General features: G+C 42.2%; 1 protein-coding gene across 1 annotated transcript in view; it reads right to left on the reverse strand.

The window, feature by feature from the left end:
• LOC144499560 (nectin-3-like) overlaps positions 1–21,959 on the reverse strand; it is a 269,457-nt gene extending 247,498 nt beyond the window's left edge. The window contains exon 1 of the mRNA XM_078221665.1: positions 21,419–21,959. Coding sequence (XP_078077791.1) covers positions 21,419–21,476 — 58 coding nt within the window. The 5' untranslated portion in view covers positions 21,477–21,959. The remainder of the gene's footprint in view (positions 1–21,418) is intronic.
• Positions 21,960–22,677: the final 718 nt, after the last annotated feature.

Genomic DNA, 22,677 nt, shown 5'->3' on the forward strand with positions numbered 1-22,677 from the left:
AAGCCAGATATCATGCACAGGAAGGGGGGGGGGGGGGGGGGGGATTTCGAACTGGGCCAACAGCTTAGAAATGTGGTATAGGGATGCCAAGCAACTACTCATGGCTGGGCAAGCACACGTTCCTCTCTACACAAAGAGATTCGCATCTCCTCTCAATGCACCCAAGCCCCAGAAAAATCATTCCACAATCTCCTTCTCAGAACTTCAAAATCCAGGACTTCCTTTCTTTCCCAGTATTGAGCTCCAGACCCTCCCAATCGTTGCTTCTGATTCTTTCGAACTTCAGAAGCCCTTACCAGTGTTCCCACTACTAGGGTGTAATATGCCCCATCTCCCGATATCCCAGTGCTCCTAGATATTTCCTTGTAGTTTAATGCACAGGATGTCCTGTCATACAGCTGGCAAGATTCTGGTACTGTGGTTCAATTAATGCTCAAAACTGTGGGACTTCATCCAACTATGTCCCACATCAGAAAATATCCCACCTGAGTTTTGCCAGGCCTTGACCCAGCATTTAAGTCCTTGAACTTCTTATTCAAGATCTTCCAACTGAATTTCATCCATGCCAACTGCATTTCTCCCTCAATGATCAAAGTGCCACTGTTAGGTCCCCTCTCATTTCACCCTCAGAGCACCACTTCTCAGCAACTTCTTCATTGCTGCCATCTTCCTTCTTGTTAATATTGCTAGAACCCAGGACTTACCCAAATATTTCAAGAACATAGACATCACCCCCTTTTATAATACTGTCACATCGCAGAACTTGCCCCACTACTGTCATACCTGGTAAATTACACATTACTTCATGATACTAAGAATCATCCAGTAAATCAAATACTACATAGAACCACAGAATCCCTACAGTGCAGGAAGCGCCAATTTGGCTGAGTCTCCAAAAGAACATCTTATTTCGGGCCCACCTGCCTGCCCAGTCCCTATAACCGCACGCATTTATCATGGCTAATCCACATAGTATCCAAAGATGTGTAGGTTATGTGGGTTAGCCATGATAAATTGTTCCTTAGTATCCAAAGATGTGTAGGTTAAGGAACAATTTAGCATGGCCAATCCACCTAACCTGTGCATCTTTGGACTGTGGGAGGAAACCAGAGCACCCAGAGGAAACCCACGAAGGCATGGGGAGAACATACAACCTCCACACAGAAAGTCACTCAAGGCCAGAATCGAACCTGGATCCCTAGCATTGTGAGGCAATGGTGCTAACCACTGTGCCGCCCTGATTCACTTTCATCATGCTACCTGATTACTAGAGTCAGCATCTAAAGTACTGCTATACCCATGATGACCTGTTCTATGCCACCATGTCCTTACACAATGCAGAACATAGTTCAAACTACTGATACCCAAAATCCCTTATCTCCTGAATGCGGCCTTCCACGTTTCATAGGCTTTTTTAAAAACTAAGAGATGCAATACAAATATAAATTCAAGGAACATTAACATTTAGACGTGACAAAATAATGGATGGAGTTGTTGAATTCCACTTCCAAACAACAAAAATAATCCCACAATATCAAACAAAAACTGAATTTATCTAATTCAGACAATACAAATCAATGGCTCAGTGTATCCCGACTGAGCGGCACAGGTGGCACAGTGGTTAGCACTGCTGCCTCACAGCACCAGGGACACAGATTCAATTCCAGCCTTAGGTGACTGTCTATGTGGAGTTTGCATGTTCTCCCCGTCTTTGCGTGGGTTCCAATGGGTGCTCCTGTTTTCTCCCACAGTCCCAAGATGTGCAGGTTAGGTTGATTGGCCATGGTAAATTGCCCCTTAGTGTCCCAAGAAATATAGGTTCAGGGGATTAGCAGGGTAAACACATGGAGTTATGGAGATAGGGCCTGGGTAAGAGTCAGTGCACGCTTGATGGGCCGAATGGTCTCCTCCAGCACTTTAGGGATTCAATGATACTTGCATCACAGTTCCCTCTGGTACACAACAATGTGTTTGCCACGCAGGCAACATTCCATTTGAAATGCTCGTATGTGCATCAATCTTAAAGGACAGCCCAGTACAACAAGTTGATGGCGCAACAGAAGCTATAGGGACCATCGATTATTATCAAGCCAGGATTACAATCAAAATTCATGAAGAGTGTATTGGAGTGTGTTAGGAGCCGCACTAGGTTTATCAAAAATGAGGTGCAAACAAAATGAGGAGTTAAGGCTACAGCACAGATCTACACGTATGCAAATCAGCAGAAAAAGCATGATAAAGACAGAGTTAAACAATCCTATGAAAGATGCCTGGTTAAATTCTCTTTTTCCTATGTACCAGTAGAGAAGGTAACAAATTGGCCATTTTGGTGAGTGAATTGAGCTTTTAATAGTCCCATCCCAGTCATAACAATTTACCAAAAAACATGGAAAATTGCCCAGTCTACAAGGAACAGGACAAATCCAATCCAGTCAATTACTGCCCATTCTGTCTATTCCCAACCAAAAAGTAACCAAAGGAGCTGTCTCCAATACTTTAGAGCAACACTTAACAATGATCAATTTGGGTCTTATCAGGACCATTCAACTCGAGACCTCATTAGAACCTTGATCAAAACCTAAAAAAACTGAATTTGAGAGTAGAGATGAGAATGGCTGCCTTTGGCATCAAGGGAGTATTTGACAAATGTGGCATCAAATATGCATGCAAAACTGGAAGTCAGTGGGGATCAGGAGAAAACACTGACTGCCTGGAATCACATCTAGCATAAAGGAACATGTTTGCAATTGTTAAAGGCCAATCATCTCTGCCCCAGATCATCATTACAGGAGTTACTCAGAACAACGTCCTAGGCCGAAATATTTTCAACCGTTCCAATGATCTTACCTCCATCATACTGTAAAAAGCGGAGGTATTTGCTGATTATTAAACAGTGTTCAGTTTCATTCACATCACCTTAGTGGTTCATGTCCACATGGAGCAAAATCTGGACAACTTTTAAAGTTTGAGCTGCTTATGGGCAGCACGGTGGCACAGTGGTTTGGCACTGATGCCTCAGTGCCAGGGTTCAATTCCGGCCTCAGATCACTATCTGCATGGAATTTGCACGTTCTCCCTGTGTCTGCGTGAGTTTCCTCCGGGTGCTCCAGTTTCCTCCCACACTCCAGAGATGTGCAGGTTATATTGATTGGCCATGCTAAATTGCCCCTTAGTGTCAGGGGGATTAGCAGGATAAATATGTGGGGTTATGGGGATAGGGCCTGGGTGGTATTATGATCGTTGCAGTCTCAATGGGCCAAATGGCCTCCTTCTGCACTGTAGGATTCTATGAGGAGCAAGTAACACCTATCCCACCGAGTTGCTAGATAATGACCTTGCCCAGCAAGTGAATCTAATTGCCTCCGCTTAACATTCAGCAGTGTTATCATTATTGAAACACCCAATCCCAATCATTAATATCCTGGGGATCACTACTGAATAGAAAAGTTACTGGACAAGCCACACACTGTGGCTACAATCACAGGTCAGAGGCTGGGCATTCTGCAGTGAGTGACTCACCTCCTGATTCCCCAAAACCTTTTCAGACACAAATCAACAGTATAGTGGAATGCTCTCCATTTGTTTGGGTGGGTTTATCTCCAACGCTCAATAAGCTTGATTAAGACAAAGCAATCCACTTGATTAGCACCCATCCACCACCTTAAACATTCACTTCATCAGCAGCGCAAAGTCACTGCAGTGTGTACTAGCTATAATATGCACAGCAGCAACTCGCCAATGAATCTTGCAGCAGAACTTTCCTAAACCCCACAATCTCTACTGCCTCGGCAGAAATGAAAACACACTGCCTCCAAGCTACACACCAGCCAGACTTGGAAATATATAATTGTTCCTTCATCATTGATGGGGCATTTTCCTGAAACTCAACTCAATGGCACTCTGGCAGTATCTTCTGTACAATATTGCAACCATTTCAGGAGCCGACCAGCCATTCTCAAGGGTGATTATGAATGGGCAATAAATGATGGCCTTGTTGCGACAGCTAGATCCCATGAATGTAATAGAAATACATTGTAGGGTGCACAATATAAACAACAGTGGTGTTGTGTGCTGATTCACCATGAGCCATGCTATTTCTTGATAGATCTCTTATGATTTCCTAAACAATGTAATAGCTGACCAAAAAAAAATGCAATATAAATTGATATATTATGAAGCCAGACTAGACCCCAAAAATGTTTCTATTTTCGCATAAATGTGAGGATTGGATGCTTCTCTCCAAGTGCAATTCTGACAAACTAGGGATCTTTTATCAAAGCACGTTTGATTCAAAACACAATTTAAATATAAACAAAATGAAACAGTTGAACAATATTTTTTAAAAAAGGAAACAACTCTATTTCAGTTCCAAATAAGAACAGTTCTCCTAGACTCAAATGCCATTTTAAAGTTAGTAAACCCAGGGATACTTGCTTAAATTGGGTTTACACCCTCAAAGTTTTCAGAGGGGTTTTGATTTTCAAAGCAGAAGAATTTCTAAACAACCCCAGCCAGAAACTGAACTCTAAACTGTTTCTCTGTTACAAACCTAGCTCCTTCCATTAACCAAATTATCAAATGACCCTATATACATAAACCCACCTCCCATTCCTTTAATCAAAAAGCCCCAGGGGACCTTTTCTTTTGTCATATGAAACGATAAAATACAGCATGCCAAAAGATCCATAACACATCACATTACAAGATGCTCCTAAAGAAAAATAAATTACTAAAATATAAAAACAGAATGATATATCCATAGTAGAGCACTTAATTAGCTGTGAACTACTTTGGAGTGTCCTTACGTCATGAAAGTGTTTTTTTCATACAACAGCCGAAAGTTAAACTCAACCGAAGTGTAAAAGCAATATTAGTTTAGGCTTCAATTCACTGACTACTTATCAGCAGCAAAAAAAATTTAAATATATATGATGTTGATGAAGAATAAGGGCATCCCCTACTGCAGTAACATTTGTTATGAGGCATTAATGGCTTTTGATTGACCTGATTATTGATGACCTACAGCTCAATTTACTTTCAGTTTGGTTATAATCTTTTAAATTCTAATTTATCCCCTTGCTTAATTACAACATGCAATTAGATTTTCCAATTATTTAAGATGCTAGGAGACTAGTATAATCATGGCAAACTCTGACGTACAGAAGGAGGAGGCACTAATAGAGATTCAATAACAGATTGGCAAAAAAAGTCCAGGTTTTATTTAATTAACAAGAATGCAGAATTCCTTGATTGATAAGATATTGTTTGATAAAAACAGAGTCTCACTCCAGAATTTTATATTACATATTATATCGTAAAAATGCATAACTCATTCTAAAGTTTCCATACTTTCATTATGCAATCCAAGCGCTTCAGAGACACAGCACTGAGATTATTTGCTAGTTTCTGAAAAATACAACCAAATTTTAACTCCCAACTAACTGATCCAATTCTTTAAATGAAAAGAAAACTCAAATTCTTTAAATGAAATCAGTATATTAATTTTAGGATCATGTTACGTGAAGCAGGTTTGTTATGGGGAAATGACCTTTGTGTTTATAAATCAACTAAGGTAAACTTACTTTGATGCCTAGGGAACAGTTCTAAACATAAGAATGCGTTCCTGTCTGTCAAACCGTACACAAAAAAATGCTTTTTACCTTTATGAAACCTAATGTAATGCGTCATAAAAAATTGATAGGTACCATAATTAGCCAAGCAACAATTGTCATTGGCAAATTGAATCAAAACTGAACACCTCAACTGTGTGATTTTTCAAAAAGAATGCACAAGTACAATGCACAATTTTCAATGGCTTGGGTGTTCTATTCATCTCATCATTACAAGGATCGCCAAGTACTAAGTAAGCAATCATTTCAAATAAATGTACCAGAGATTTTATCAAATTTCCTAACAGGATTTATGTGCATTAATTCCAATTCTACAATACTTGTGTTTATATTGCATTTTTAGCATAAGAAGCCTCACAGTGACATTATAAAACACAATATGACACCAAACCACAGGAATATAGGGACAAGTAGTCCAATAAGTTTTAATGAGTGTCTTAAAGGAGGGAAATCAGGTTGATGCGATTGGAAGGCATTCTAGAGATAAGGGCCCAAGCGGGTAAAGGCACCAGTAGTGGAGCGATTAAAATCAGGGATGCCCAACAGGTGGAATTAAAGGAGCTATCTTGGAGGAAATTGCAAAACAAATAGGAAAGGGCAAAGCCATGGAGTAATCTGAAAACAAGGAAGAAAATTTTCAAATTCGGACATTGCTCAAAGGGGAGCTCACGTGGGTCAGCGAGCAAAGGGCAATAGGTGAACAAGGTGCTGCTTAAGTTAGGACACTGGCAACAAATATTTTGATGACTCCAAAGTTATGGACAGTAGTCCCATGGGAGATCAGCCAGGACTGCAGTGGAACAGTCAAGTCTATAGGTGACAAGGACATGGTTGAGGGCTTCAGCAGCAGGTACCTGAGGCGTGGCGGAGTCAGGTGGCATTAAGGTAGAACGAGGTCACATTTGCAATGATGCAGATGAGGGTGGAAGCTCATCTCAGGTCAAATATAATACCAAGATTGTGAAAAAATCTGGTTCAGTCTCTGATCGCTATCAAATAGAGGGTGGGAGTCAGTGGCTTGAGAGCAAGCCAGAGAGAACAACTTCTGCTTTTCTAAATGAAGTTTACGCTTATCCTTGATAAGTTTCCAATAACTTCTGACCATCAACATTAGGCTGACTGGCATGTATTTTCTTGGTTTCTCTCTTTCCTGAATAATAACATTCGCAACCCTCCAGTAGTCCAACAGTAATCCTTTATCAGCAATCTTGAATGCATTCCATCTAAACCAGATAACACATTAACTTTCAGTCATGCTGATCTTCTGTCGGTGTCATGACCACATGAAAAATATTTCATTAGTGTGGTCCATGAGATAAGAATTTATATGTATATACGTAGTCCCCTTTTGAGTGACCCAATTAAAAATAATCAGCAGAAAAATTTTGGTGTTAAACTTGATAAAGGTTAGTTTATTATAAAAGCTACTGTTGAAAGTTACTTAGGTAAAAGTAAAAATCCATAGTATATTACCATATACTATATGGTTAAACAAAAATAACATATACAAAGATTAAAAGCAGATAAGTCTCTGCGAAATATCATTGCAGACCCATTGCTTTGAATTCCTTCTTTCCAAAGTGAAGGGTTTGAAACTTGGAAGTCTAATTCAGCAGCAGCAATAGCTTCTATAGTTGGCTGTCTGAAGGTGGTTTGGACAGGTGAACTCAACAGGGCAGCAGCTTTGGGGAGGGAGTAAAGTTATTTTTAATGAGTCCTGCCAGTATAGCATTTGAAGATCACCCAGTTTCTTTTTTAAAGCAGAACCATGATGTTTTCCTTCTACTCGCCTTTCTCTGTAGCTCCAGGTGGTAGGGAACCCCAGTTCTTGTAGGTGATTTAGCCAAGAGATGTCTGCTGGTAATGTCTTTCAAAACTGCCACACCAAAATGGCTTTTAACAGCCCTTTTTAATAATTCAACAAACACAAAATGGTTGTGCTAATTTAGCTGAGTTACTGCTTCAAACAGCAGAGAAGTCAATTAAATTACGATCTTTTGAAGAAGTCCATCCTGACTCCGGTTCCCTCAGAAATTAAAAATAAGTTTTCACACCTTTTCGGAGATTCCATTATGTTGTCCAAGGCATCCTTGAATTTCAAGTATCTTGTGATCCTTCTTGAGGTAAAGACAGTCTGGCTGACAGCAGTTGGAATCCATGAGAGAAGTCATGTTAGTGCTGGGAGCCATGTTTTAAGACTCTGTCCATTTATAAAAGATTACAGTTTGCTACAAAATCTATAATATAATAATTACATGTGACAATTTACTTCTTTCGTGTTCTCCCCTCTTATAGTGTAACCTTGTGAAGACAAATATTTAATACGATTGTACAGCCTCAATGTGAAGGTTTTCTTTTCATTTCTCAATAGTCCAAACATTTTCCCAGCCAACTGTTTATGCTTCATGTGTTTATAAAATATTTTAAGGTTCAAGTTAATATTGCTTGCTAACCTTTCTTTGCAACCTCTCAACCTCCCATATACAATTTTTCAGTTCCTTCCTATACTTAGTCGGAGAATCCATACAGTGCAGGAGGCTGCCATTTGGCCCACTGAGTCTGCTCCGGTTCTCCAACAGAGCATCTTACCAAGGCCCACCCGCCACCCACCCTATCACGGTTCCCCATAACCTTGCACATTTGCACTGCTAATCCGCCGAACCTACACATCACATCTTGGAAAACTAAGGGGCAATATAGCATGGCCAATCCACCTAACCTACACATCTTTGAACTGAGGGAAACCGGAGCACCAAGAGGAAACCCATGCAGTCACAGGGAGAACTTGCAAACTCCACAGTGTCAATCAAGGTTGGATTTAAACCCGCATCCCTAGCGCTGTGAGGCAGCAGTGCTAACCACTGTGCCACCGTGTATTATATGTCTGGTTATTAACTGAAACATGTTCCTGGCATTGTCAGAAGCTTCCTTCATCTGTTTTATTTTAACTTCAACTTCCATTGTCACGAAAGGTGCATTAATTTTGGATATTCTACTATTTCTCTTCAAAGGATAATGGACAAGATTCTCAAGCCGCCCCTCAGTTTTTCTAAGTAGTGGGAGGCAGTGCGCTGTTTGCTGGTGGAAAAAATCCTCTGCTCCTGTCGCCATCAGTGGGAATTCCCATTGAAATCACCCCATCCTATGTGGCCGGAAAACCCACGGTGAGCATGTGGCCGGCAAGGCCAGAGAATCCTGCCAGCATGAACGACCTACATCTAGTTTGCATCTGAACACACTTTGCTACTTTACACTGCAAACATTTAATTGGGTGACACAGTGACAAGTACTGTTGCCTCCCAGCGCCAGGGACACCCAAGTTCAATTCTTGCCTCAGGTGAGTGTGTGGAGTTGCACTTTCTCCGTGTCTGCATGGTTTCCTCCGGGTGCTCCGGTTTCCTCCCTCAATCCAAAGATGTGCAGGTTAGGTTGATTGGCCATGCTAAATTAAATTGCCCCTTGGTGTAAGGGGAATTAGTAGGGTAAATATGTGGGGTTACAGGGGTAGGGCTTGGGTGGGATTGTCGTCAGTACAGGCTTAATGGGCCGAATGGCCTCCTTCTGTACTGCAGGGATTTGATGATTAATTTAAACTCAAATATGTTGTGATCAGTGTTAATTAGGTAGTCTCCAAAGTAACATAATGCACTTGCTCTACTCCTCTAAACCAGGTTCAATGTTGCTTCCTTCATTGCTGGAGCAGAGGCATATTGTGGGCAAGAATGCTTTCCTGCACAAAGATTCCTCTCTTTCCCTTAGCATGTGTTTTTCACAGTCTACATTATCTTTGGTACTTGGTCCCAGCATTGTTCGGCTGCAACTCATCCATCTTGTACACGCATCCCAGAACCAATTCCAATGTCCCAGGAACCTGAAATCCTCACTCCCACAAGACCTCTCTAGTCACACATTGACCTGCACTATATTTCTGTTTCTATACTCTGTGTGGCACTGGGAGTAATTCCAAGATTACAATCTTTGAAGTCTTGTTTTGTTGAAATCCTTTTCCTTATTCCTAATAATTTTCTGACCACCCATTTCCCATCCTGTAGTCAAGCGAGCTGAATTGTCAATGGCCTCCTCACTTTCAAAACCACCATAATTTTCCAGCCTTAAAAAAAATCCCTGCTGTCCACCCACACCCCCCCACCTGCCCCCCGATCCCAAGTGCTTCAACATGCTGTCACCTCCAAAATCAGTATCCATTCATCCCAAACCTTCACATGTATTTCTCCAATCATGTTTTCGCTCCATCTCTTTCAACACTCCACTGCCTCTATGTTATCAAACCTCTTGATTGACATTTAGGGCTTGATTTCCACTGTTAGGAGCAGTGATGCACTGAACTTAAGTAGTTAGTGCAGACCAGGACCCTGAGGAAATCCTGACACGCACACTGGCACTATAATTGCCCAGGAAGTTTAAACTTCCAACGAGGTGATCAGCAGTGATTGGGATCCTCCACTAAAGTCTCTTACACTGATCGCAGTGACTCAGACTTGGACTAGATATGCACCAGCTTGGTAGAAAGAATAGAGTGAACATGAAGAAAAGCCTTTTCACCCAGAGGGTTGTGGGCATCTGGAATTGACTGTCCCGATTGGTGATTGAGGCAGAAACACACAACTCATTTAAAAAAGGTATCTGGACCCGAGTGTGAAGTGCTGCAACTTGCAAGGCTACATACGGACCAAGTGTTGGAAAGTGGGTTTAAAATGAATGATTCCTTTTCTCTCTCTTTTGGTTGACACAGACACAACAAGCTGAATGGTGTTGTAACTATTCTATAGTTCTGCTACCCCTGCAGCCACTTATTTTCAGACTCTAGGATGCAAGCCATCAGGTCTAGGGGACTTGTCAGGCTTCAGTTCTAATAGCTTTCACAGTACCTTTTCACTAGTGATTACTTTTATGTTCCTCCCTAAATCTTGATTTACTGGCGCTCTTGGGGAGTTTTTTGTATCTTCTATAGTGCAGATAGGCAAAAAATACCTGTCCCACGCTTCTGCCATTTCCTTGTTCCCATTATTAATTCCCCAGCCTCAACCTCCAAGGGACCAATGCTCAATTTAGTTACATTTACCCTTTTTAAATATTTGTGGAAACTTTTTCTGCTTTTAAATTTCTATAGTATGCCAATTTCTCCCACATTATCTTTTAGTAATTTTACTTGTTTCTAAAATCTGTTCAATCTTTTGACCTGCCATCAATCCTCACAGTTTTGCAAACTTTTGCTTTTAATTTGATATAAACCTTAACTTCCTTAGTTAGCCACGGATGCTGTATCCTTCTCAGTCTCTTTCTCTCTCAATGGAACATATACTGTCAGAGCTACAAAATATATCCTTAAATGTCTGTCACTGCATCTCTACTTATCTATCTTTCAAACTATTTTCCCAGTTTACTATGATTCTTCCATGATTCAATTCACTTTAGCCAACTTTGGCCTAATACCCCTGTAATTGCTTTTCCTTTAAATTTAAGACACTGGTCTCAGATCCACACTCTTCTCACCCTCAAGCTGAATATGGAATTCTATCATGTTACAAGCACTTACAAGCAGCACAAGCAGCCTGTCTGTACAGGGGGATGGGGGACAATGTAGAGAGGCAGGGCAATAGTAATAGGGGATTCTATAGTCAGGGGCACAGATAGGCACTACTGTGGCAGTCAATCTGACTCCAGGATGGTATGTTGTCTCAACGGTGCTAGGGTCTGAGATGCCACTGAACAGCTGCAGGTCATTCTGAAGGGGAAGGGTGATAAGGCAGAGGTCATGGTACATGCTGGTTCCAATGACATAGATTCAAAGAGGGATGAGGTCTTGCATCAAGAATTCAGGGAGTTAGGCAGTAGACCAAAAAGCAACAAAAACAAAAAATGCTGGAAAATCTCAGCAAGTCTGACGGCATCTGTGGAGAGAGAATAGAGTCAACGTTTCGAGTCTAGATGACCCTTCGTCAGAGGGTAAAAATCAAGACCTCGAGTTGTAAGCACAGTTGCGAGCACAGAAAGAGGAGGATAGCGCAGACAAATGCGTGGCTTAAGCGCTGGTGCAGGAGGGAGGGTTTTAGATTCCTAGATCACTGGGATCTGTAGAAGCGGGACGGTGTACATCTGAACCAGAACGGGATGAACATTTTTACGGGACGTTTTGCTATTGCTGTTGGGAGGAATTTAAACTAATTTGGCAGGAGGAGGGGACACAGACTGTTAGCAGAATAAGGGCACAGAAGCATATAGTAAAACAAACAAGTCAGAGGGAGTGCAGATATATTAAGTTCTACTAGATATAGAGTTTGCAAAGAGTTCCAAAGGAGTAAGACCAGGCTGGATGGCCTCTACTTTAACACTAGGAGTATTGCAGATAAAATGGATGAGTTGAGAGTGATGATTGACACATGGAAGCATAATTGACACATGGAAGGCATCACAGAAACACAGTTGAAGGAAGGACACGATTGGCAACTCAACATTTCGGGATATGGAATCTTCAAGCGAGACAGAGGAGGAGGTAAGAGAGGAGGAGGCATTGCATTATTAGTTAAGGAGTCAGTTACTGCAGAAAGGAGGGATGATATCTTGGAGAAGGCATCAAATGAAGCTCAGGGAATAAAAAAGTGGCAGCCACATTATTAGGTGTTTATTATAGACCCCCAGATAGTGAGGGGGATATTGAGGAGCAAATATGTCCTCAATTTGTAGAGGTGCAAAAAACAAAACAATAGGGTTATTATATTAGGTGATTTCAACTTCCCCAACATTAACTGGGATAGACATAGCATGAAGGGCTTGGATGGAGAGTAGATTTACTGAAATGTGTACAGGAGAACTTGTTAGATCAATATGTAGAGGGTCTAACAAGGGAAGGACCTGTGCTGGACCTCATTCTGGAGAATGAAGCCATACAGGTGGTTCAGGTAATGATGGGGGTGCATTTTAGTGATAGCGATCACAATGTGGTACAATTTAAGCTCGTTATGAACAAGGAAATAGACAAGCTACAAAAAAAAAGTTTTGGATTGGGGGAGAGCAGAACTTAGTAAAATAAGACATGATCTGGCCAAGGTAGACTGGGAACAGCTACTAATGGGAAAATCTACAGAAGAGCAGTGGGGGGCATTCAAAAAGGAAATGGGGAGGGTGCAAGCCCAGCATGTTCCCTCGAGGGTGATAGATAGGAATAACAAGCCCAGAGAACCATGGATGACCAGAGATATTCAGGATACAATGAGAAAGAAAGGAAAGCTTTTTAAAAATACAAGGGGAGCAAATCAGTGGAGGCATTAGGGAGATATAGAAAGTGCCTGGTGGAACTTAACAAAGCAATTAGGAAAGCAAAGATATGAAAAAGCTTTGGCTGATAAAAGTAGGAAAAATCCCAAGATATTCTACAAGTATATCAGTCGGAAGAGGATAACCAGGGAAAGAGTAGGGCCCATTAGGGACCAAGGGGGCAATTTGTGGGTGCAGACAGAGGATATTGGTAGAGTGCTAAATGAATACTTCACATCTGTCTTCACCCAAGAGAATTAAGACAATGCTATGAAATTCAGTAAGAGAGACTGAGTTCCCAGATCCTATGCCATTCACCAAGTCCACCTCATCCATCACTTCTGTTTTTGCTCACCTAAATTGGCTCCTGGTCACCCAATGCCACAGGTTTAAATATTTTCATCTTCCTGTTTATAACATTTCATGCCTTTGTCTTTCTGCATCCCTGCAACCAAGAGGAGAACAACCAAACGCCCAGAATTTTGTATTTCTCCAATTCTAGATGTGTGTGCATCCACTCCCCTCATCCCACGCCCAAATTGGTCATGTTTTCAGCCATTAAGACCTACTTTTGTGCAATTCTTCCATAAACCCCTTCACCTTCACACCCAACTTGCTACCTTTAAGACGCTCCTTAAAATCCACCACTTTGGCAAAGCTTCTGGTCTGCTTTCCTATTATAATCTCCTTGATTTGATGTCCATATTATCTGATTACAGCTTTTGTGAAATGCCATTAACTTTTTTGACATTAAAGATGCGATGTAATTGCAAATTCATGGCTCAAAGTAAAATTGCATGGTTATGACATAAGTTGATTGAGGGAATAGATTGTGCATGAATTTCACTAAGGGGGTGTTTTGAGGGTTCAGATGGAGAAAAAAAAACCAATTTGGGCGACAGCAAATAGCAGAGAGAAATGGGAGTTGAGGAGGAAGGAAGCTGAGTAGTCATCTCAATTTTATGCACAAAAATCCACAAGACCCTCACATTTGAAGTCCAAATTTGGGATGGAATTTAATAGGAAATTCTTAAAGATTATGTACAAATGATCCAAATGCCTTATTTTACATGTTCTATGTCAATAGAAATTGTAACTGGTAGCCACATATTCTGCATTAAGACATTTACTGCTATTGAGGATTAATTGTGAGTGGCCTAACCCAGTCACGACCATAGAATCATAGAAACCCTACAGTGCAGAAAGAGGCCATTCGGCCCATTGAGTCTGCACTGACCACAATCCCACCCAGGCCCTATCCCCATATGTTTACCCGCTAATCCCTCTAACCTACGCATCCCGGGACACTAAGGAGCAATTTAACATGGCCAATTAACCTAACCCGCACATCTTTGGACTGTGGGAGGAAACCTGAGCACCCGGAGGAAACCCACGCAGACACAGGAAGAATGTGCAAACTCCACACAGACAGTGACCCAAGCCGGGAATCGAACCCAGGTCCCTGCAGCTGGTCCCTAAACCAAAGATAAAACTTAATTTTATTTAATTAAAGGAATAGTCTGCTTACATTAGCTAGGAACATAAGACAATTGTTGGGAAAAAGCCCAAATTCCAAACCTGGCTTGCAGTAAATTTGAGTTGTGCCAATCTAATGATGTTGATGGTTATTATAACATTTCCTTGTGGACATGTGTCACTTAAAAACTTGACTACAATTTAGATTTTTCCTGTGTTCTGGAAGTGCAACAATTCAGCAGTCTCGCCTCATCGTTGCACCAATAGGTTAAATGACTTTCAGTGAGGTTACATACAAAGGTAACAGATCAATGACAGTAAATTATAAGGCACTTAGTCAACCAAGCCACCATGAAAAAAGCTTGTGGATTGTGAATACTCAATATAAGTAAAATAGCATTTTAATCTTTAAAAAGTTATTTTGTGAGTTATGTCAGGAACATGGTATAAGCTGCCATAGCTTGAAAGGTAATATGAAGAAATCAATGTACGAGTTGACAGCAAACAGTGCAATGTGACGCCACAAATCTTCTGATCCTCATCAAAATACAAAATGTGTATTCAGTAAGACAAATTTTGCATTTGAGTATCTCGCATTTGGGGACATTGCAGGCGTCAGCACACCCACAGTGCAATGGGCCAACCTTGTCCTAGGCAAACCACCTCATGATCATGGTTTTACCCAGAAATAAAAGTGTTTTAAATAAGTCCATCCAAATAACAAATGGCTGGTTTTCCGCAAAATCTGGGGTGTTTGGGAGGTAGAGCAGCAGTAAAAGGAGGAGTAAGAGAGGAAGAGATGGGCCATGCAATGGTAGATTTTTGATTTCTGTACCTGAGCGTACAGGCAATCCAAATGCATTACAATAACATATGAAATATTAATAACACAAAAGATCTATTCATTTTGATGGAAGCTTTCAAAATCCTTTTGTAACACACTGTTTCTGTTCAGGAAATATTGCATTATTGGGTTGTGACAGATACAGCTGATCTCAGGATCACCATGCTGACCCAAGTAAAAATGTTTTAGGAACAGAAAGGAATCATTGTGGCAATCAATGATGTGGAAACAGAAATTACAGAGTTTCTCAAAACATAATATTTAGATAAAAACAAACCAGGTGTACTAAGAGTTTTGATAACCTGAAAATTAATATAGACACATACATACACAAACGCATGGGGTAATGAATGGACAGAAGAGTTATATTTCAAAAACACAGATCACGGCACAGAACACAAGAAGAGGTTCAAGTGTGGGGGGGGGGGGGGGGGGGGCACAGAGGGAAGGGAAAAAAAGAGAGAGACAGAGAGAGAGAAGGAGAGGTGCATGAATAGATTGCTTACTGCTCTTCTGGTCTCCCAGCCATCCAGCAAAGATTGTTGAATGCGTACTGGGGTACCAATTTATGGCAAAAGCACAAACTTGTACCCATATAGCATATTTTACAATGGAAATGCCAAAATGCTTTACTGTCAAAATGCAGTCGCTGTCAATTTGCAAACAGGGTCCAGATACAGCAGTAAGACAAATTACTAGATATTTTGTTTATTTCTGGTGGCAGTGATTGAGTGAAAACCATTACTCCAGTCATCAGGAGAACTTCATCCCACCCCCACTGGAATCTTTTACATGCACTCAAGACTAGAGAGCATTTAGTGATTCACCTGAGACCAGAGGGCCCTAGATGTGAGTGGCCTAACCCAGTCACGACCATAGAATCATAGAAACCCTACAGTGCAGAGAGAGGCCATTCGGCCCATTGAGTCTGCACCGACCACAATCCCACCCAGGCCCTATCCCCATATATTTACCCGCTAATCCCTCTAACCTACGCATCCCAGGACACTAAGGGGCAATTTAGCATGGCCAATTAACCTAACCCGCACATCTTTGGACTGTGGGAGGAAACCGGAGCACCCTAGATTATGTGCTCCAGTCATGGAGTGAAGCATGAAATACTGACTCAAGGGGTGAGTGCACCACCGTTAAACTATTGACACTAAATAGATAGCTTATTGGATTAGAAATGTAAATGCTTATTGGAGGTAGTAAATGGTTTTAAAATTTGGCTCCCTGAAAAGTATAAAATTTGCCACTTTTGTCATGAATAATACTGATTCTCATGTCAGCATAAACTGGTACCCCAGTGGGCACGGTGGCACTGCTGCCTCTCACAGCGCCAGGGTCCCGGATTCGATTCCCGGCTTGGGTCACTGTCTGTGTGGAGTTTTCACATTCTCCCCGTGTCTGCGTGGGTTTTCTCTGGGTGCTCCAGTTTCATCCCACCGTCCAAAGATGTGCGGGTGAGGTGGATTGGCCAAGCTAAAATTGCCCTTTAGCATCAAGGGGACTAGCTAGGGTAAATGTATGGGGTTACAGGGATAGGGCCTGGGTGGGAGTGTGGGGGCTGCAGACTCAATGGGCCAAAAGGCCTCCTTAAAAGATTAAGATTCAAAACAATTACTTTTGTAAGTCTATTAAGATGTATCAGGCATAATCTGATTAAATGACAGAATGCCTGGAGGGGCTGAATGGCCTACCCCTGTTTCTGTAATCATGTGTAATGAAAATTACAAATTAATTGTCAAATTCTAAAATGCTCCTAATCTTAAGATTCTGCCAGCAAATGATTTTAATGAGGCATGTAATTGAAATGAAGCAGTTGCTCTCTATTTGAACATATATGTCGCACTGTGATTCGGCGACTATCACTTCATGCTTAATGGAAGGTTAAAAAAAATCTGAGTTTGACATAAAAAAATATCCACACCAGCTAAACATTAAAACCTAATTGGTTTTCTTTCAATACAACTACAGCTCAGCAAAGAAGTGCCACCTTCTGGAAATTTTTCAACTGGAATAGTCTCTATTTCTCTTAGAATCTCAAACCTTTTGCAAAATGTAACTTTAAGGCATTATAATGAATTCAATTAAAAATATGTTCAACAGCTTCATCACAAGTTACAGAGTGTGTACATAGTTCAAATATTTTAAGTTTTTTTTCCCAGTGAAATTACATTTTAGAGCAGGTTTGCATGCAATCAATCCACACAGCTGTGCTTACAGAACAACTGTCCCAACAAAGTCTGTCAGCAGGAATCAATCCAAAAATCACCAACAGGTGTAAAGGGAAAACAACAGCAAACCCGTCTGTCCCAATGGCCCCCAACTAGGGCAATGAGAAGCTCAATTTGAAATCATACGACTAAATACACAGTCTATTATGTACTTTGCCCTAACCCCAGTGAGTTTTAGTAACTAAAATATTTGTATTTGCCAATAAGTAACTGAACATTAAACTGCTTTTCATTTTCTGAAGCTTTTAACAAAAATATATTTAATGTAGGGAATGTAATGCAAACAATTCTGTACAACCAATGAAAATTCTACATAGCAAACATACCAGTGGGTTCTAGCTTTGTCACTGTTCTTATCTATGTGACTTATTACACCACAGCTGTTTGATTGCACTCAATATTGCATCTCTAACTGTTTACAAGATCAGATTGTGCATCAGGATTGATTTTCAAACAATGTAATTCCCAAAGCATATTCTAAAATATCTATACACAGTGCTGATATTTCCTTTCCAATCGATTTGCAACATATCATAAGTGCCTAAATCTAAAAAGACCAAGCAGAAATTAATATTCCTGATGAATGGAGAGCTTCACAATAATCATAGAAACCCTACAGCACAGAAAGAGGCCATTCGGCCCATCGAGTCTGCACTGACCACAATCCCACCCAGACCCTACCCCCATATCCCTACATTTTTGCCCACTAATCCCTCTAACCTACACATTTCAGGACACTAAGGGCAATTTTAGCATGGCCAATCAACCTAACCCGCACATCTTTGGACTGTGGGAGGAAACCGGAGCACCCGGAGGAAACCCACGCAGACACGAGGAGAATGTGCAAACTCCACACAGGCAGTGACCCAAGCCGGGAATCGAACCCAGGTCCCTGGAGCTGTAAAGCAGCAGTGCTAACCACTGCGCTACCGTGCCGCTTTTGGTTTTAAATATTCAACTGTATGGTATTTCAGCAGGTCAGCCTATCGCATCCTGCTTCACAAGACTTATCTGGCACAAATATGCATGGGTTTTTATTTGTACTGGTACTACAAAAGCAACATTAGAAAAATAATCAACTTTCCCAAAAATAGGAAACCAAGGCATGTATGTTTCTGCCTCGCCAAAGGTTTGAACACAGGCGTTTAACTAAACTGATAGCTTACACCAGTACTTCACCAACTGTGCATTGTCCCCTTTTTATTATTTTACCATTCACATTTCTACATGGAAAACAATTCAGTAAACATAGAACATAACAGCGCAGTACAGGCCCTTCGGCCCTCGATGTTGCGCCGACCAGTGAAACCAATCTAAAGCCCCTCTAATCTACACTATTCCAATATCATCCAAATGTTTATCCAATAACCATTTGAATGCTCTTAATGTTGACGAGTCCACTACTGCTGCAGGCAGGGCATTCCACGCCCCTACTACTCTCTGAGTAAAGAACCTACCTCTAACATCTGTCCTATATCTCTCACCCCTCAATTTAAAGCTATGTCCCCTCGTGCTAGCCATCACCATCCGAGGAAACTTCCCACTACTGTCCTTGACTGGCCCTAATCTTACTCTAGTCATTCTTTTACTCCCGACATACCTATAGAAAGCTTTAGGGTTTTCCTTGATCCTACCTGCCAAAAACTTCTCATGTCCCCTCCTGGCTCTTCTTAACTCTTTCTTTAGGTCCTTCCTGGCTGACTTGTAACTCTCAAGCGCCCTACCTGAGCCCTCACGTCTCATCTTAACGTAAGTCTCCTTCTTCCTCTTCACAAGAGATTCAACCTCTTTAGTAAACCACGGTTCCCTCACACGACTGCTTCCTCCCTGCCTGACAGGTACATATTTATCGAGGACGCGTAGTAGCTGTTCCTTGAACAAGCTCCACATTACAATTATGCCCATCCCCTGCAGTTTCCTTCCCCAACCTATGCCACCTAAATCTCGCCTAATTGCATCATAATTTCCTTTCCCCCAGCTATAACTCTTGCCCTTCGGTATATACCTATCCCTTTCCATTGCTAAGGTAAACGTAATCAAATTGTGGTCACTATCACCAAAGTGCTCACTTACCTCCAAATCTAACATCTGGCCTGATTCATTACCCAGTACCAAATCCAATGTGGCCTCGCCTCTTGTTGGTCTATCTACGTACTGCGTCAGGAAGCCTTCCTGCACACATTGGACAAAAACTGACCCCTCTAAAGTACTCTAAAGTAAATTCCATATTTTGATATCAGGAGATGTGTTAAAAAATGAAATGCATGTGTAATGACCTGGAAACAATATGATACAGATAAATTTGGAACTCTTAAAATTATTTTTGATTGTGCCTTTGTCCTCCCTTTTCCTCCTCGGTGCCCGTTTATGTTCCACCTCATAAAACATTCAGACGTCTTTTACTGCAGAAAATGAAGGTCCCACTTCTTGAGTTTAACTAGTAAGAAGTATCTCCCTGATGAAGGAACAGTGCTCCGAAAGCTCGTGATTCCAAATAAACCTGTTGGACTTTAACCTGGTGTTGTGAGACTTCTTACTGTGTTTACCCCAGTCCAACGCCGGCATCGCCACATCATGAATTTAACTAGTCATGATAAATCTCCTTGATACACAAGTTGCAAAACGTGGTTGAATTAAAGTTTTAACTGTGCAACAATAAAAGTTGAAAAATCAACCAAACAAAAAGATATCAGCAATTCACTCCTTTTTTAATTAGATAAAACGTATTGGATATTTAGTTAACATGGACAGAGGAGGGAAAAAATAAAAATATTGACAGTGTATGTGAACACGTGTGCCCAATCATGCCGGTTGTAATACAGAGGTTGGAAGGGAAACCTGAGCATCAATTTACAAACGTTCCCATCACCATAGCAGTACACTTTGGTGGTTAACTGCAAACATTAAATGTTAATAAGAGCTGCTTCAAACTTACAGTTGAAAACAAGCTAACATAATAAGCTCTGCATGTGATGCAACTGCAATCATGAGTATTGCTGTACATCTGTTATCTCAATTCACAAACTGGGTACTATATCTTATCTAGAACCTTGCCCTTAGCAGGAAGTTTTCACCTTATGCTTGAACTTTGTACAAATCTGTTCATTGCATTCCATTGTAAATGTACTGCCCATTTTATAAACACATTGCAAAACGTGGAACTCAAGTCACGTGTTGTACTTCAATTAAGATTTTTCTTAGCTCTAATTTCAAAGTATTTCAAAAGTACTTCAGATGAGGATTTATTCCCAAAGAAAGTCAAGTTTCTGTCGAATACAAATGTCATTTAAGGACATACTTAGTTTTGACAATTAAAATATCGGGCACTCGTTTACCCCAGAGACATCGGAAACAGTGGTTTTAAAAAATAAATTAGTGATATCTGAGTGATACGTATTTTAAACACAGTAAATACTAGAGCAGTTTCCTGGAGTAAGTTTCAATACAGGATTTGCAGTCAATCTGATAATGAACAAACCGCTGCCTGTAAAAGGAAAAAGTGGTCACCATGGTACCGGGTTGGGTTACCTGCCTGCTCCCATCCACCAACCTCAACAAAGCAGAAGAACCTCATAAACCACAACCAACCATTAAAAAAACAGATCAAACACCGACACTTAAAAAGAACTCGATGGAAAAATCTTTTTTGAAACTCTCACGTTGTCCCTCTTCATACACACTAAAAAGTTATCAGATTAAAGCTCAACTGGCAGAAATTGCAATGTAGATTTCAACTGATACCATAAACCAAACTCGACATAAAAAAGTTGGATGTGCTTTTTGGTGTTGAGAGAGGGAAGGGGACCAGAGCCGCTGTCACCTCCCCTCAGCGACAAATCTGAAAGTTTTGTGCCCAGACTTCGAGAAAGCCGGGGGACTCGGTGACCAGTGAAACCAGGCGGCATATAGTTTTTTTTTTAAAACAAACACATCGATCCGCCACGAGTCCTTACCCGGCAACAGAAGCAGCATCGAGAGCAGTAACGGCGCTGGTGGGTCGGTCCCCGCCATCTTAGTCCAGGTCAGCGGGAGCCTGGCGAGCAGAGAGCGCGCGAGCTGGAGTGAGAGAGAGCGCGCGAGAGAGAGAGAGACAGCGCCCCGGCTCCCGCACTCCCAGTCCGCCGCACAGCGCCCCGGCTCCCGCACTCCCAGTCCGCCGCACAGCGCCCCGGCTCCCGCACTCCCAGTCCGCCGCACAGCGCCCCGGCTCCCGCACTCCCAGTCCGCCGCACAGCGCCCCGGCTCCCGCACTCCCAGTCCGCCGCACAGCGCCCCGGCTCCCGCACTCCCAGTCCGCCGCACAGCGCCCCGGCTCCCGCACTCCCAGTCCGCCGCACAGCGCCCCGGCTCCCGCACTCCCAGTCCGCCGCACAGCGCCCCGGCTCCCGCACTCCCAGTCCGCCGCACAGCGCCCCGGCTCCCGCACTCCCAGTCCGCTACACAGCGCCCCGGCTCCCGCACTCCCAGTCCGCTACACAGCGCCCCGGCTCCCGCACTCCCAGTCCGCTGCACAGCGCCCCGGCTCCCGCACTCCCAGTCCGCTACACAGCGCCCAGGGAGGAGGCGCCAACCACAACAGCAAAACAAATGCACACACCCACCCACCCACCCCGGCTGGGCTGGGCCGGGCCGGGCCGCACCCCTACTCACTAACTAACTAAGGCACGCTTTGCCAGTCACACACTCATGGTCAGCTTAAGCTCTTCCTTGGCATCAATCTGGATTTTTATTGTTTGCGTATGTGTGATATTGCAAAGTTGCTGTCTAAAAATCTCAATCGCGCCTCATTATCTATCCTCTCGGCGTGGTTCCAGCCGAACATGCTTTCCGCTAGCCTCGCCCGGTTGGTCACCAAACATTGCCCCGTGTTCCCGGTGAGAGGAAGAATAGACCCGAAGAAACAATAATGTGTCTCCACCAGGAAGGAAGGAGAGCGGGCGGGGATGATCCTTGGACAGTCACAAGAGATTTCGTTTGTGCACAGCGCCTTTCGCAACCCCAGCCACGCTGTGATATGTCTTTCAAAGACGCGTCTTGTGAATGTCTCATAATGTCGAGCGGTATTTGGAGAAATGTTGCTAACTGTGCGAGTTCCCATGGTGTTGAAATCATCCTTCGGTCCTCGAAGGAGTGAACTTCAGGCATTCATAAAACGCAAACATACCCACTTCCTAAATACGAAATCGAAAGCCAGCCAAAATTAGAGGCATTT

Source organism: Mustelus asterias, chromosome 10, assembly GCF_964213995.1.
Source record: "Mustelus asterias chromosome 10, sMusAst1.hap1.1, whole genome shotgun sequence".
NCBI lineage: Eukaryota > Metazoa > Chordata > Chondrichthyes > Carcharhiniformes > Triakidae > Mustelus > Mustelus asterias.